Raw genomic sequence first — 15,811 nt, 5'->3', positions numbered from 1 at the left:
TTGTGAGCCCTTCGAAGATAGGGATCCATCTTATTTATTTGTTATTTCTCTGTGTAAACTGTCCTGAGCCATTTTTGGAAGGACGGTATAGAAACTGAATAAATAAATGAAGGAAGGAACGAAGGAAGGAAGCCATCCAGGTAGCTAGCAAAGTGCAGCATGTCTGGGCTAGAAAGTGGGTGGGTACAAACAAGGGATGGCAAGGAGCAGCAAGGCAACGTCCATTGGGTGAGATCGCTACACTCACTGCCCCAGGGCACAGTTACCACCTGAGGCCATCGCCTCTCTTCACTCATTAATGAGCCACCCCTTTGTAGGTACTTGCTGCTGATGTGCCCCAAAGAGAATTTTCATTCCTTAGTTGCCGGCTGGTAGGTGTAACTGCTTATGTGCTATATCATTAGTGAAATGTGTTAGCTTCCACATGAAACAGCAACAAGAGCCAGCATGGCATCGTGGTCAGAATGTTGGACTAGTTCAGGGAAGACCTGAGTTCAAATCTCCATTCAGCCATGAAGCTCAGCGGGTGACTCTGGGCCAGTCGTGCATCTCTCAACCTAACCTACCTCACAGCCTTGTTGTGAGGATAAACATAACCACATGCACCGCTCTGAGCTCCTTGGAGGAAGAGCGGGATATAAATGTAAAAATATAAACAAACAAACCTATTTCCTTCTTAATTTATTGCAGGATTTTGGATAATGGGCTGTGTGCAATGTAAGGATAAAGAAGCAACAAAACTGACAGATGAGAGGGATGGCAGTTTAAACCAGAGCTCAGGCTATCGCTATGGGACAGATCCCACCCCCCAGCACTATCCAGGCTTTGGTGTGACTTCAATTCCAAACTACAACAACTTCCCCACAGCTGGAGGACAGGGGTTGACCGTCTTTGGTGGTGTCAACTCCTCTTCACATACTGGGACCCTGCGCACGAGAGGAGGAACAGGTAAATAATTTTAAGTGCTTCCTTTAACTTGTTTTAAAACATATTGGGAATTCTCTTTAGTTAAGAATATCAGCTGACATCCTGACTAAATTTATTTGAGGAAGTCTCATTGAAATTTAAAGGACAAGCTGGGCATGGCTTACTTGCCCTTTTAAATTCAATGGGACTGTCTTGAGTAAATTTAGTCAGGATGTCAGCCATTAGCCTTGTATTGTTGAAGGTCCTCTGCATCATTGTGTTTAAAGCCAATTAACTGGTTATTGTTCACAAAGAACTCCAGTGACAATATTGATTATTTAGACAAAATTCTTAAATCGCTTTAATGTGTACAGTTTTTTTAAAAAGATCTTCGAAATTGAGCAAACACATTTCAATGTCCAATCATTATCAGTGATTTTTTTTCAATAAAGAAAAGATGTTTCAATCAAAACATCGTTCTGTATAAGAGATGTATTGATGACATTCTGAGTATTATAGAGACTGCAGATCACATGGATTATGTGTATATGGAATTGAATAGACTGGGGACTGTAAATTGATGAGAGAACAGCCAGATGGTCAGGGTGGATGGTTACTATTCCTTAACACAGAAATTTGATTTAAAGAGGGTGGTATCGAGACCAGATGGTATAGAAAATAAGCAAAGAAAGAGTTGATAATGAACAGAAAGTCAGCACATCTGCAGGTGATTAAAGATTAAAGTTTGTTCTTTACAGTTAGCTCTTTGATACAGAGAACCAGGGGGGTTTCATTGGGTGAGCAGGTGGAGTTCTCTAAGAGAAAAACTGAAGCATTAGAAGGAATGGTTACAAACTTCCAATGGATCAATCTAAGAAAATAACATTTGAGAAAGGGTTACCTGTACTTAAAATTCCATATGTGACTGACAGATTTATCGGACAAACAAAAAAGATTTTGAAAAACCATGGTTTGAAAGTTAATGTAATTTGCACTGCACCCATGACTTTAAAACAGCATTTGGTCATCTAGACTTTATGATAGTAAATGTAAGATGAGGTAATGTTTGATTTGTGAGGAGGAGGAGGGTTGCTGCCAAGTTAAAGGAACAGTGTATCAGATTGTATGTGAGGAATTATCTATTAGGGAGATCCCTGTTAAAAAGGTTTAGAGAGCATTTAGCTGATATGCAATATGATAAAGATCAACTGAAACCCTAGGCAAAACATATGAAAGAAAAACATGAAGGAAGAGTTGCACAAACCAAGGCGCTTATTCTGGCTATTGAAGGAAATTTAGTGAAGTGTATGACTATGTATACTGAACAGCTACAACCCCCTATTAAAGTTCAGGAGGAAATGAGAGAGGCAATGAAATCTATTGGTCCATTGATTGATTGATTAAGTGCCGTCAAGTTGGTGTCAACTCTTAGCAACCACATAGATAGATTCTCCAGGGTGATCTGTCTACAACTTGACCTTTAAGGTCGCTCAGTGGTGCATTCATTGCTGAAGTAATTGAGTCCATCCACCTTACTGCTGGCCATCCTCTTCTTCTCTTGCCTTCAAATTTTCCCAGCATTATAGACTTCTCAAAGGAACTGGGTTTTTGCATAATGTGTCTGGTATATGATAGTTTGAGCCTGGTCATTTGTGCCTTGAGTAAAAATTCTGGATTGATTTCTTCCATGATCCATTTGTTTGTTTTCCTGGCTGTCCATGGTATCCTCAAAAGTCTTCTCCAGCACCAAAGTTCAAAAGCATCAATACTTTTTCAAAGTCCAGCTTTCACATCCATAGACTGTCACAAGAAAAACCATTGTCCGAATGATTCTAATCTTTGTAGGTGTCGACACGTCACAGCATCTAAATATCCTTTCCAAGGCCTTCATTGCAGCCCTACCAAATGCTAGTCTGTGGAATATTTCTTTACTGCTGGATCCTTTACTGTTGACGGTCGATCCTAAAAAGCAGAAGCCATCCACCACTTCAGTGTCTTCATTATCAATTCTGAGGCTGGTTGCTGTACCCATTGGCATTAGTTTAGTCTTCTTTACATTTAGTCGTCGTTCCATTTTTTCACTGTGCTTTCATTACTAGAGCTTGCAGATCATCTGTATTCTCAGCTATCAGAGTAGTGTCATCAGTATAATGCAGGTTGATGTTTCTTCCTCCAACTTCAAAACAACGCTCAACTTCTTCCAATCCAGCGTCTCTCAGTATATGTTCAGAATATAAGTTGAATAAATAAGGAGAAAGTATACAATATTTTATATACTTGTATACAATAAAAGGGTTAATTTTTGAAAAGCTGCTCATCTCCTCCTCCCCCTACCTTTCCCCGTCCTTAGATTGGTTATCTAGTTTCAGTTGCTGTACTTATTTATTTTATTTATTTATTATTATGTATTTAACATATTTTTATACTCCCCAAAACGCAAGTGTCTGGGTGGTTTACAACAAAACAATACAAACAAGAAGTAAAAAGGTTAAAACATTACAACAATTTAAAATTTAAAACAACATTAAAACTATTAAAAAACCATCAAACTATTAAAACAGTGAGGCTATTCTCGCGACCAGGAGGAACCGGGCTGAGGGAGCCTAGCCTGGTTCCTCCTAGTCATGTGCTGCCACGGGAGCTGTGCACCTCCCAGTAGCAAACCTCACAAAATACCCCTCCCCTTAAATGAGGTTAGCGGAGTGAGCACTCTGCTAACCCTGTTTAGTTGATAGTGTGTTGCTGTGTCACAGCTCCGAGCTGTGGCGACACATGAGCAGACTGCCAGCCAGGAGGCTACAGCAAGCCTTCTGGCCTCTGGGGGTCTCCCTGGGATGTCCTGAACACTCACGCGGGTCATCCTGGGACTTCTGGGGGCTGAGCAGCCCCTGATCCCCGCCACCCCTACCGGCTCCATGATGGAGCCAGTAATCATGTGAGTGGCTGATCCAGCTGCCCGGGGACGGTTCCCTGCTCGTCTGCAGGGAAAGTGGGCTTTAGCCCGTTCTCCCCGCAAATCACCTTGAGGCGCTTCACTTTGCTTGTGTGAAGCGCCTCAGTATCTAATTAAAAGCTTGGGTGAACAAATGTGTTCACTGCCTTTTAAAAAGTTGTAAGAGATAGGGAGGCTCTTATTTCAGCAGGGAGTGTGTTCCATTTAAATTCAGGTTCTCCCAGCTGCTTGAAATAGAGCATTGACAATGATGGCTGAACATTGAAACATTTTTGTTCAATTTGGTAACCAGAAAAAAATGCACATGAAAAAAACCCACAATAAAATTGTGCACAGAAAAAACTCCACTGTCATAAATGCGCACAAGAAAACTGTGCACATGGTAGTGGTGTGCACCGGACCGCGGAGCTGCGGTTCGGAGCTGGGGTGGGGGGTTCCATTAAGGGCGGGGGGGCTTTACTTACCCCTCCCGCCCTTTGCTGCTTTGGCGCCGTAAATATTGCAAGAAATCCGGGCGGCAGGATCCCTCGCCGCCCGCTTCTATTACTAATTATGGCTCTGCTCCTCCTCATTTTAAAAATCGGGGGGCGGCAGGGTGCTTCCCTGCCGCCCCCTCGAAGCCCCCTGCTGCCGCTGAAGCCCACTTAAATCTCACCCGGACCGGAGGAGAAACCGCGCTCGGGCGGGCGGCAGCGAGACGTCCGTCCGCCCGCCCGCCCCCTGCCTTGCCGAGTGCGAAGTGCAGGGAGCCTTCTGCGCACGCTTCTGCCCCGATATGCATTAAAGTGGTCTAAGAATTTAGTCTGATGAATGGGAGTATGTGTATTTTATCATCACCATATTGTCTCATTTATTATTTGTTTGTTTTATTTAAAACATTCATATGTCACCCCTCCAGTACACAACTGCTCTGGGTGACTTACAATATTAATAAAATAGATACAATATAGAATTAAAAATTAATTTTAAAAGTTTTTTTAAAAGCCTAAAACCATTTAAAAGCTACAAATTTTAAAAGTTTCAAATTAAAAGTTATAAATAAAAAGCTAAAAACAAAGACACCTACCAGATATAAGCAGCAGATATAATATGAAAAAGCCTCTCTAAAAAGATATGGGACACAAAGAATGGCATACCAGTGGAGAGACCTGCATACATACAATCACATATGTGTTTTTGGTATGCCATTCTTTGTGTCCATCGCTGCTTCAGAGCTCATGCACATGACCATATGGGCTGGCAGGCCCGGAGGGCTGGCAGAAAGGCAGATTCCTCCCTCCCCATTTCCTTCTGACACTTGCTGCACTACAGCCACCTACTGCGGTGGCTCTCATCCCACACCTGCCATCCGCACATGCATGGGTTAGGCTGCTTGTGAGATTAACCTCTCAGTCTCTCACACACTCCCTTCCCCCATACATGCTCACGTGTGTGCACGCAACCCATTCACACTATCTATCTATCTATCTATCTATCTATCTATTTATTTATTTATTTATTGTTAAAACTTTTATACCGCCCTTCCAAAAAGCTCAGGGCGGTTTACATTAAAACACCATTAAAATCAATTAATAATTAAAATAAAAATTATAAAGCATAAAAACAATGATTAACTATTAAAAACATCATAAAACAACAATTAAATAATCAGAACAATTAAAAAACTACTTACACACAATATTCATTTGCACTCATCTACATACCATTCTCACACACTCACAATATCCATAGCTACTGTTTTAGCAGTTGACCCACTATGATAATGCTGCCTGCTTCCTTCTCTGTTGAATGTCTTCCCAGCAACAGCACAGGCATAATGCACTAAAGCCAGATCTCTTATGGCCAAAAACCATAAAGATATCAAAGTCTGCAGCCTTTGTTTACCTCCGGTTTTTGTTTTGTTGTATGCTAACCACTGCGCTAACCACTGCTAACAGCTCAAAGTGACATGCTCTCTTATATTTAGCAGTGGGAGAGCAACTGTCCCCATTCAACCCAGTATAGCATTCCTCTTGATGGCTGCTACTGGTGTCTCTCTTGTGGTGGTGTTCTTTTAGATTGTGAGCCCCTTTGGGACACAGGATCATTTTCTTATTCCTTTTGCTATGTAAACTACTTAAGGGACTTTTTTGTTGAAAAGCAGTATGGTGGTAGTGGTGGTGGCGGTGGTGGCGGCGGCTAACATCCTGACTCACAAAGTATGGGCCTTCTTAACATTCAGTGCCCATGCCCACTGAGCTGGTTTCTGTGCTTTCCAAAGCTCAGACACTCTTGTGCAAAAGAAAGCATATATTTTTACTGGTGTGCCCGCAAGCTCCAAAAAGTATTTGCACTCTTGCACAAGATCTCTCACACTTCAGAAAGCACTGAGACCAGCACAAAGGCTAGCACTGCCTGGGAACTAATGTTAGAAATGTCCACACTTCATTAGTCAGGATGTCAGCTATGTCAGTAGTATTAGAGACTGAATTACAAATCAGAAAGTCCCTGGCTTAAATCTCACCTTTACGGTGAGAAATCCAGATAATCTTAGGCAAGCCACTATCTCTCAGCCTCACCACATCTGCAGCAGTATTATAATAATAGCCTTATTCAGAGATTATGTTGTACCTGTGTTCTGGTGTCTGTACACTAGGGATGTGCACGAACCGAGGTGCATGCACAGGTTAGGCACTTTGGGGAGGGGGAGCAGGATCTTTTTTTAAAAGGAGCATGCCGCTTCCTGCAGCAGCAGCTCCTGTCCCAAGTACTCTCATGTGGCACCAGCATGTACATGGCATCCATGCATGTGCAGGTGCCATTTGCGTGGTCAGCATGGTATTGTTGTACACATTCCTGTTGTACACATGTACAGACATATACAGATATCCCTACTGTACACATGTATACACATGTACAGACTTGTACGGACATACAGAATGTACAGACATTCATTTTTAAAATGAACCTGGGTACACGCCCCCTGGAATCTAGGATACAGATAGGAAGTATACTGCTGAACCCATATTCAACATAACATGTGAATAACTGTACCTGTGTACTGTACCTGTGTACACTATACGTAGACTGTAAAGGTGTTGAACATGTTAATAGGAGGAAAACTGACATATGTTAGAGAGTCATTGTAAGGATTACAAGATCACATACGTGAAATCCTTTGAACACTTGAAAGCAGTATTCAAATGCTATTATTGTTTGATTTGGCGGCTAAGCTGTCACAAAATGTTTTGTGATTTATGTGAGAATGTACCAAATTCTCTATTAAAAATAATCTGATTGCTCATTCTACAGAAAGTTTTTCACACAGGGCTTTTAAAGCCCTTCAACTTGCATCTTAATTGCGGAATGGAGGTGGTGCGTTCACATATTGGCCAGATTTACCCCGAAGTCCCTGCAAGTTATCGGGGAGCAATTCACACACAATTTGGGTTTTTCACTGTGCATTAGAGTGTAGCCTGATTTATATCTGGGGTTAAAAAAAAAAATCCACTATCTGCATTGGCTTTTTGGGACAACTTAGAGTTTGCAGAAAAGCCTCCCAGTAAACTAGCGGTAAAACCTGCTGTGTGTAAAAGTCCCAGTCCATCTTCCCTCCCCTCCCCTCCCTTCCCCTCCCCAGTGTCTGAAGAAGGAATTAATAATATGGTAGTTCGTGATATTCACATTTTCTTCCCTTTCCATAGGTGTAACTCTCTTTGTTGCTCTGTACGATTATGAAGCAAGGACAGAAGATGACTTAAGTTTTCATAAAGGAGAAAAATTTCAGATACTTAACAGCTCGTAAGTGTTATGTTATTGAATGACATTGTCCTTAATGCTTGTTGAGTGAACAGCACTGATCCACTTACATCCTCTGTGGTTTGTTTACTTGTTTGTTTTTAAGTGATACAGAATCTAGGAACAGTTATATTGTTTTCCACTTTGTAAGATTTTAGGCGGAAGAGAGGGATTATTTTCTGACATAGATTTACTTGAAATGACTTCAGTAAGATCATTTTATGAGATTCAACAAAGGAAAACATGTCCATGTCAAGTAGCCTCCATTTGTAATGACCAGACACAGATATTTAAACTTACATCTTTCTGTGTATTAGCTCTAGTAAAAGTGAACTTTGAATCATGTTTCCACCTCTGCATGTCTCTTGTCTTGACTGTGGGCCAGATCAGACAATACATCTCTCCCAATCCAGCACTTCACAGGAAGCAGAGCAAGTGCATGCATGCCTTTCCTTCCCACCTGCTGTGCCTTAGTGTGAGAATGGAACATCTGATTACTGCCTTCACATATACAATTCAGTGCACATAGGTCTAATTACATAATCAGTTCGCTGGGGAAAATCCAATACAGGGGCGTAGCAAGGTTGTAGTGGGCCCAGAGATAAGATTTTAAAATGCCCCCCTCCCACTCACTGAAGTTCAGCTCATGAAGTAAAGAAATCTTAATGAGGCTGAATAGTGGTAACAAAAAGCACAGTAAAATTTTTATATATATAACCTATGTGCCACAATAGAACATCATCCTAAATTATTTTTTAAAAGGTTTTGTAAATTGTGTACGATGCAAGTCATTTAATGGTACTAGCGAAAGACATGCTGTTCTAGTAGCTCCAGATTTTAACACTCACATCAATTTCGAATACAACTGAAGGAAGCCTGGGAGGGTTTGCGGCTGGGGGAGTCAGTCATGTGACTTGCCTCTGGGGTCCCCCCAAGGCAGTGGGCCCCCAGACAACTGTCTCCCCTTGCCCTATTATAGTTACGCCCCTGATCCAATACTTAGCCATGCAATGTTTACTACATGTGGTGAATGGATAGACCAAGTGTGCACTCACTCTCCTCAATTCAGTGCACTAAATTTGTGGGAGAGTATCAATTCTTGATGACATTCACTATAGTTTCAGTTATTACTAGCTCCTGAATTCTTATGAGTATAAACCAGAAATGAGTGCAGTCAGACATAAAATACAATGACACTTTTTTCTGCATTTAAAGACAATGGCTGACATCCAGACTAGCACTAAGCTGTTACAAAAGTGACTGACATCCACACTAACCATGCACCATTGTGCAAGGGTGGGGGCAGGGGAGGTGCAATTATTGCCAATCTTCCCTTCCCTTTGATGCCCACTGTGCCTCCCAAAAATATGCCCCAATGGTCACATACTCCTCAGGGACATATTTTTGGAGGCATGGCAGACTTCTGAGAGAAATGAGAATAGTAAAAAATCAGTATCACCCCTTACCCTTGCACAACAGTGCACTGTTATGCACTGTTGCATCAGCATAGTGCTAGTGTGGATGTCAGCCAATAGCATAGATATAAGCTGCAATCCTAACAAGGCCTATTACTATTAATAATTTACTTCCAAATAATTGTTAAAATAATAATAATAACAACAACAACAATTATAAAATTGAAAAAGTTGTAGAAAATGAAGATGCAAAAATATTGTGTGACTTTTGACTACAAACAGACAAACATCTGCCACACAATACACCAGATATAACTGTAGTTGAGAAGAAAGAAAAACAAGTTAAAATAATCAACATAGCGATACCAGGTGATAGCAGAATACAGGTTGAGTATCCCTTATCCGGACTGCTTGGGACCAGAAGTGTTCCAAATTTCAGATTTTTCTGGATTTTGGAATATTTGCATAATGAAATATCTTGGGCATGGGATCCAGAGCGCCAAAACAGACGCCAACAGAGCAGGCGGCAAACTGAGCAGGGAGTGGAGGAGAGGGGCTTTCCCATTTCCCTCTAGCGACAAAGCGAGAACATCAAAAACATTAAAAAGCTTTACAATAAAAACAGAGCCGCAACTAGAGAGAATTACAGACAAATCCCCTGTCACTAACAGGCTTCTGAAATAAGTAAGTTTTGACTACATGTTTAAAAGCAGCACAATTAGGAATCTGCAAGCGAGTGAGCTGAAAGTTTTTGTTTTTGTTATATTGTGGTGTCCGGATTTTGGAGCATTCTGGATTTTGGATGTCCAATAAGGGATACTCAACCGTGTAGAAGAAAATGAAATAAAAAAAAAAATAACAAAATACAAAGATCTACAAATTGAAATTGAAAGACTGTGGCAGAAGCAGACCAAAATAATTCCAGTAGTAATTGGTGCCCTAGGTGCAATTCCAAAACACCTTGAAGAGCACCTCAACACCACAGGGGCCCCCAGAAATCACCATCAGCCAATTACAAAAAGCAGCTTTACTGGGAACAGCCTATATTCTGCAACGATATCTATAATAACAGCAACAACATTGATAATAAAATTCAGCCATCCCAGGTCCTTGGGAAGGACTCGATATCTGGATAAAACAAACCAGTCAATAACACCTGTCTGACTGTGTAAACAAGAAATAATAAATAATAGGTTTGGCACCATAGTAACTGTTTTCATTGAGACAATGCATGTTAACAATGATCCACGCCTTCTCTACATGCTGGGCAAGGTGCATTGGCTTCACACACAGGACTGGTAGGCAGCAAGTGGTGGGGGTGGCTGATAAAAATTGGGGGGGAGGCAAAAGGGCAAACTGGTTAATTTTTCCTGCATTCTCACCCTTTCACGACCGTCTTGTCATTTGCATGAAATACCTAGTGTTCCTTCTCTGGACATAGTCTGCCCCTCCGAGGTATATACTTGTGCTTTTGGACCTGCATGAGTAGTTTATGTGTAAACTAGTTGCATTTAAAGCAACCTACCACTTAAACATGTTTCTATTATTTTAAAAGGTTTGTGTCTAACTTTTGTCATATATCTTTTAACTTTTGTCGTATTTTAGTCAAAACGGTAGTACATATGCTGGTAACCTCTAGGCTGAGTTACTGAAATCTCTCTATGTGGGGCTGCCTTTGCACATAGTCCGGAAACTTCAGTTGGTCCAGAATGCGGCTGCCAGGTTGATCTCTGGGTCATCTCAGAGAGACCATATTACTCCTGTGTTGAAAGAACTACACTGGCTGCCGATACGTTTCCAGGCAAAATACAAGGTGCTGGTTATTACCTATAAAGCCCTAAACAGCTTAGGCCCTGGGTATTAAGAGAACATCTTCTTCGTCATGAGCCCCAATGCCTGTTAAGATCATCTGGAGAAGTTTGTTTGCAGTTGCAGCCAACTCATCTGGCAGCTACTCAGGAACAGGCTTTCTCTGTTGCAGCCCCTGGACTTTGGAATTTGCTCCCTGTTGAAATAAGAGCCTCCCCATCTCTGGCAACTTTTAAAAAGGCACTGAAGACACATTTATTCACCCAGGCTTTTAATTAGATTTATAGTTTTAAAATTTTTAATACTGGGTTTTAAATGTTTTAAATGTTTTTAATGTTTTAAATGACTTTAATTGATTTGATGTTTTAAATTATTTTCATTGTAAACTGCCCAGAAACACAAGTTTTGGGCAGCATAGAATTTATTTATTTATTTATTTGATGATCCAACATGACTAAGGAATCAATAACAGCAATTCTTTTTTAAAATAAGTTGGAATATATAAAATAAAGAATAAAGAATTTTATGGTATTACAAGCATTTTCAAGGATTTTTGTAGCTGAAGACAGAGAGCCAAATAAATTTTTGCTATAATTGCATAAACTATGACCAAATACCTTCACAGTGATGTGTAGCAGAGTGGGAATTGAAGCAAAGATAGGAAGGTAATTTTGAGGAATATTTCATGATTCTGTGTTGTTAAATGCCTTTGATGTACATGAAAGTACAGGATCTTGAGCTATGATGTGAAAGGAACAGTATTTTTCAAATTGTTTGCTTTTAAATTAGCAATTGAAAAAAGCCAACAAAATATTTATATTATCCACTTTCCCTGTATGTTTCAAAATGTGCCTACTGCAGACCTAAAAAGGTAATTAATGCTTGAATAATAAACAAATATATTACAAATTCTTCACTGCAATGAGGATATCAGTAAGTGAGTTTGGAAGGTGTAGTAGCAAGGGACTTGGGATACAGGGGGGAAATGTAACTTCTACCCACACAGGCATATTTTCATGATATGCCTATTGATACTGCATTATTATTGCTAGGAATAAAAGAGGGAATGTAACATACATGCATAGGTTGCATGTAGCAAATACAGGACATGTGGCTGCTCTGTGGTTTGTGCTCAAAATGTAACTAGGCACTGAATATATTGTAATAGCTTGTTCCCTTTAATAGGAATATTCATAGAAAGAAAATGAGCTAATCTCCTGTTGTGGGCTAAAATAAAGCCAAAAACAGATTTTAATTATCACTGTGCAGTGCAGATTTTATACTTATTTTTATCAGAGAGCACTTGCACTTCAAGATGTACCATACTTCCAGATGGGTTGTTTGGTTCAGGATAGTGACACTTTGTTCACACACTCATTAGGACAGGGAATGGGGTCACACTATGTGGCTGTCCATCCATTACCCACCTACACTTCCCCATGCTGAGCTCATCACATTTCTTAACACAGAAATCCCAACTTACTTATGACAACAGAACAGTTGCACTCTCTTCTCTTCCAGGAGTTGACCAATCAGAGTGCAGCTGTTCCATTGCTTTTGGTGGAGGCGTTTCTGAAGATAGCATTTTCTGTATTGTTCTAGGCATTTCTTAGCACTGTCCTTCCTCTCTAAGAATAAGACCTTTTCACTTTAATTATTTTATTCCTAAACATAATTTCTTTATGCCCATTAAAAAAAATTGTTTTCAATCATAGCTGTGGAGGAGGGTGGGAATTAGGACTAAAATAATGGTGAGACAGTAAGGAGGAAATGTTTCACCTTTTACATGTGCAACCCCTATGAAAATTGCACACAGACAGACACATAAACATTGAGGATTGGAGAAAGGGGGTTGCATACTCGGCTGCATGTATGGAAGCAGAGTTGCTATGTGCTTTCAGGTTGGAAAAGCATTGATTGCATGCTGCTAAAATACCCCAATCTTGATGTGGCCCATCTTAGCTGATCTTGCAGTTGACAATATCACTTAAAGAGTCTATTAATATTCCCATTTTGATAGCAGCAATGTAAGACCATTGCTTTCCCCTCCTGCTTCTTAGACAAAATCACCCCTGTGTTCTTGCCTACAAACTTGAAGTGGAACTTCTTTCTGACTAATCCATTCTGTAGTCTCTCTCTGTGTACATGCAGGATGCAAGTGGCTTTTAAAAACTTGCTGGTTTTAAAAACCTCCAGCAACAGCACACTTTAGGGACAGCGGTAGTGAACATTAACTAAATAAACAATTGAAACTGTCTGCATATTGTGACTGGAGCCACTGAACCCATCCACACTGATACCATGTAAGAGGACCAAACTGGACAAAATGTATCAGTACAAATTAATGCTCCTTTCTCCAACTTACTTGGAAAAAACTTCTCTCTCATATAGTACTATGGTGCAAAGTTGGGCTTAGATAAAATATCTCCATCTAGTGGAATGTCTAGGCAATAACAGCAAAATAAGAAGCAATGACAGATAGATTTTCAATGTTAGGGTTTCATTCAAAGGTACTTTCCTGCAAGGATATAGCTTCCACATAAGAATATTCCATCTAAGAATATCACATAAACGTGAGACATAAAGATGTGTGCTTTTGTCACAGAATACAAAATGATGTGCACAGTAGGCCTGTTCAAATTCGGATTTGAAAATTCAGATTTTATCTGCTAACCTACCTCACAGGGTTGTTGTGAGGATAAAAATAACCATGTACACCACTCTGAGCTCCTCAGAGGAAAAGTGGGATATAAGTGTAAAAATAAATTAAATCTGAAATTGCCCCAAATCAGTAAAATCTGAATCTGTTTTTTTTTTCTTCCAAAAATTGGGTCAGTAAAGTTGGAATTAATTCCAAAATATCAGAATTTCAAAAATATTTTGGAATTTGCAAAATGGCACCATTTCCCCCATAGTGGTAATAGGGAAATATAAAAAATCACCAAAAATCACCAATTGGTTCTAGGGCCTTGAAAACTGCCACACATATAGATAAAGAGGTTGTGGGCCCCTGTAGTGAATTTGAAGAGAATTGGTCAATTGCATGATTTTTTGTGAATTTTTGAAGATTTTATTTAAAATGGCTAAAAATTGTGAGATCTGGCTTGTTTCAAGCCAGAAATTTACAAAAACTTCTGAAACTGAAGACCCTCCTTGGACCATCAGTCCATCCACATGTGAAGGAATCTGCCCTTTGTCTTCTTCAAAAGGGGTAACAGTATGACCCTACCCCCACTTATATGTCTGCAATGGGTGGGCATACAGTTATGAAATCTGGCACATATAAAGTCCACACATTGTTGTTGTTTTCAAAACTATGGGTCACACTAATGATTTTTGGTGAATTTTTGGAAAAAAGCATTTGGTGATTTTTTTTTAAAAAAAAATTCCCCATTGACTGCTGGGGGCGGGAGGAATCGAAACTTAAGTCAGAATTCAGATTTGAATTCCAACTCCAATCTGCTTTCTGATATCGCCAGAACCCATAGAATCTAATTCTGAAATTGTCAAAGTCGGATCAGGTTGAATCCAAACCTGAATTTTCTGAACATGCACAAGCCCTAGTACACAGCATTTTCCTGCACAGAAATTCTGTAACGAACCTTTTCAAAAGATAATGGCTGACATCCTAACCAAGGAGGAGGACACACTCCAGGAAAACATACTCATGCTGAAGAAAGCTTCCAGAGTACTACAGCTTGGAGCACAGAGGGTGGGTGAGGATTTTATCTGAAATTCTTTTCTCTGCTTCCTCTGGAAGTGCCTCACATCAGCTATAATTATGCACCTGAGGTCTGTGCAACCCTCAGGTACCTAATTTCATGTGATACAGGGCATTTCTGGAGGAAGCAGGGATCAGGGAAAATCCCCACCTCACCTTCAACACTGTGCAGCTAAGAAAGCTGTCTGCAGCACGTGTTCTTTGAACATGGCCTGCTGTTCAAAGAAAATGGCTGACATCCTGACTAATGCAGTGCACATGCAGGAAAGAAGACAGGTGTGCAAAGATATATTTTCAGGTAGCACAGAGCACTTCAAAGGGAAGGGAAGAAATCACGCACACAGCCACATGGGTGCTCATGCTATTTTACTCTGGAATGTAGCAGCTGCACACATGCCTCCTTTGATGCACTTGTGCTGTGTTAGTCAGGAAGTGTTTAATACCATCCAGCTGAGTGTGCTGAAGCTCTTGGGCAATATTTGGTGTAGGTTTTCACAGCTTATGAAAGATAAGAAATTTCATCTGCCCCTGTAGAGTGTATTGTGACATGCTTTCCTGATCTACGTACATCTGCCTTATATCATGAAAGGACTCCTTGCAACTTCCTTGCAATGAAATGCTCAGCTGTATAGAAGCAAGTGTTGTGCTGTGCATGTGTGTGAATGTGTGTGTGTACACACAGAGGCGTAACTATGGGGGGGGCAGGGGGGGCACGTGCCCCGGGCGCCATCTTTTCTGGTCACGTGGGGGGCGCCGCCATGACCAAATTCTTTTCTAAAAATTTTTTGTTAATACAAATGTTTCCTGCTCAGTGCAGCAGCGCTGCAGCAGTCAAGGGAGCGCGTCGGTGCCGCCTTCCCCACGAGCGGTCCCTTCCGCGCCGCCTGTGGCTCCCCCCCGCATTGCTTTGCTGGTGCCTGGTGGCCAGTCAGTGGCCTGGCTTGGCAGCGGCAGCGGGCGTTTGTGAGGAAAAACCTAAGTATAATGTAGTATGTTGGGGGGCGGGGGGCACAGTGGGGGGGGGCGCCATTTCAGTGCTTGCCCCGGGCGCCGTTTTCCCTAGTTACGCCTCTGTGTACACATGCATACATATACACACAAAAGCATAACAGTATTATACAAAAGATAATAAAATCTCTAAACAATTTGAAAAGAAAGATGAACCACCTAAGTCCTATAAGTGATACAGAACTTTTTAATTTCAGTTTAAACAATATTTGTAATAAATAT

General features: G+C 40.8%; 1 protein-coding gene across 5 annotated transcripts in view; it reads left to right on the top strand.

Moving 5' to 3' along the window:
* FYN (FYN proto-oncogene, Src family tyrosine kinase) overlaps positions 1–15,811 on the top strand; it is a 191,683-nt gene that overhangs the window by 136,106 nt on the left and 39,766 nt on the right. For all 5 annotated transcript variants that reach the window (XM_053306399.1, XM_053306653.1, XM_053306486.1 and 2 more), the window contains 2 exons: positions 691–948; positions 7,543–7,639. In XM_053306399.1, coding sequence (XP_053162374.1) covers positions 702–948; positions 7,543–7,639 — 344 coding nt within the window. In that variant the 5' untranslated portion in view covers positions 691–701. The remainder of the gene's footprint in view (positions 1–690; positions 949–7,542; positions 7,640–15,811) is intronic.

This window comes from Hemicordylus capensis, chromosome 1, assembly GCF_027244095.1.
Source record: "Hemicordylus capensis ecotype Gifberg chromosome 1, rHemCap1.1.pri, whole genome shotgun sequence".
In the NCBI taxonomy this organism is placed as follows: Eukaryota; Metazoa; Chordata; class Lepidosauria; order Squamata; family Cordylidae; genus Hemicordylus; species Hemicordylus capensis.
This window is presented reverse-complemented; position numbering and strand designations above follow the sequence as displayed.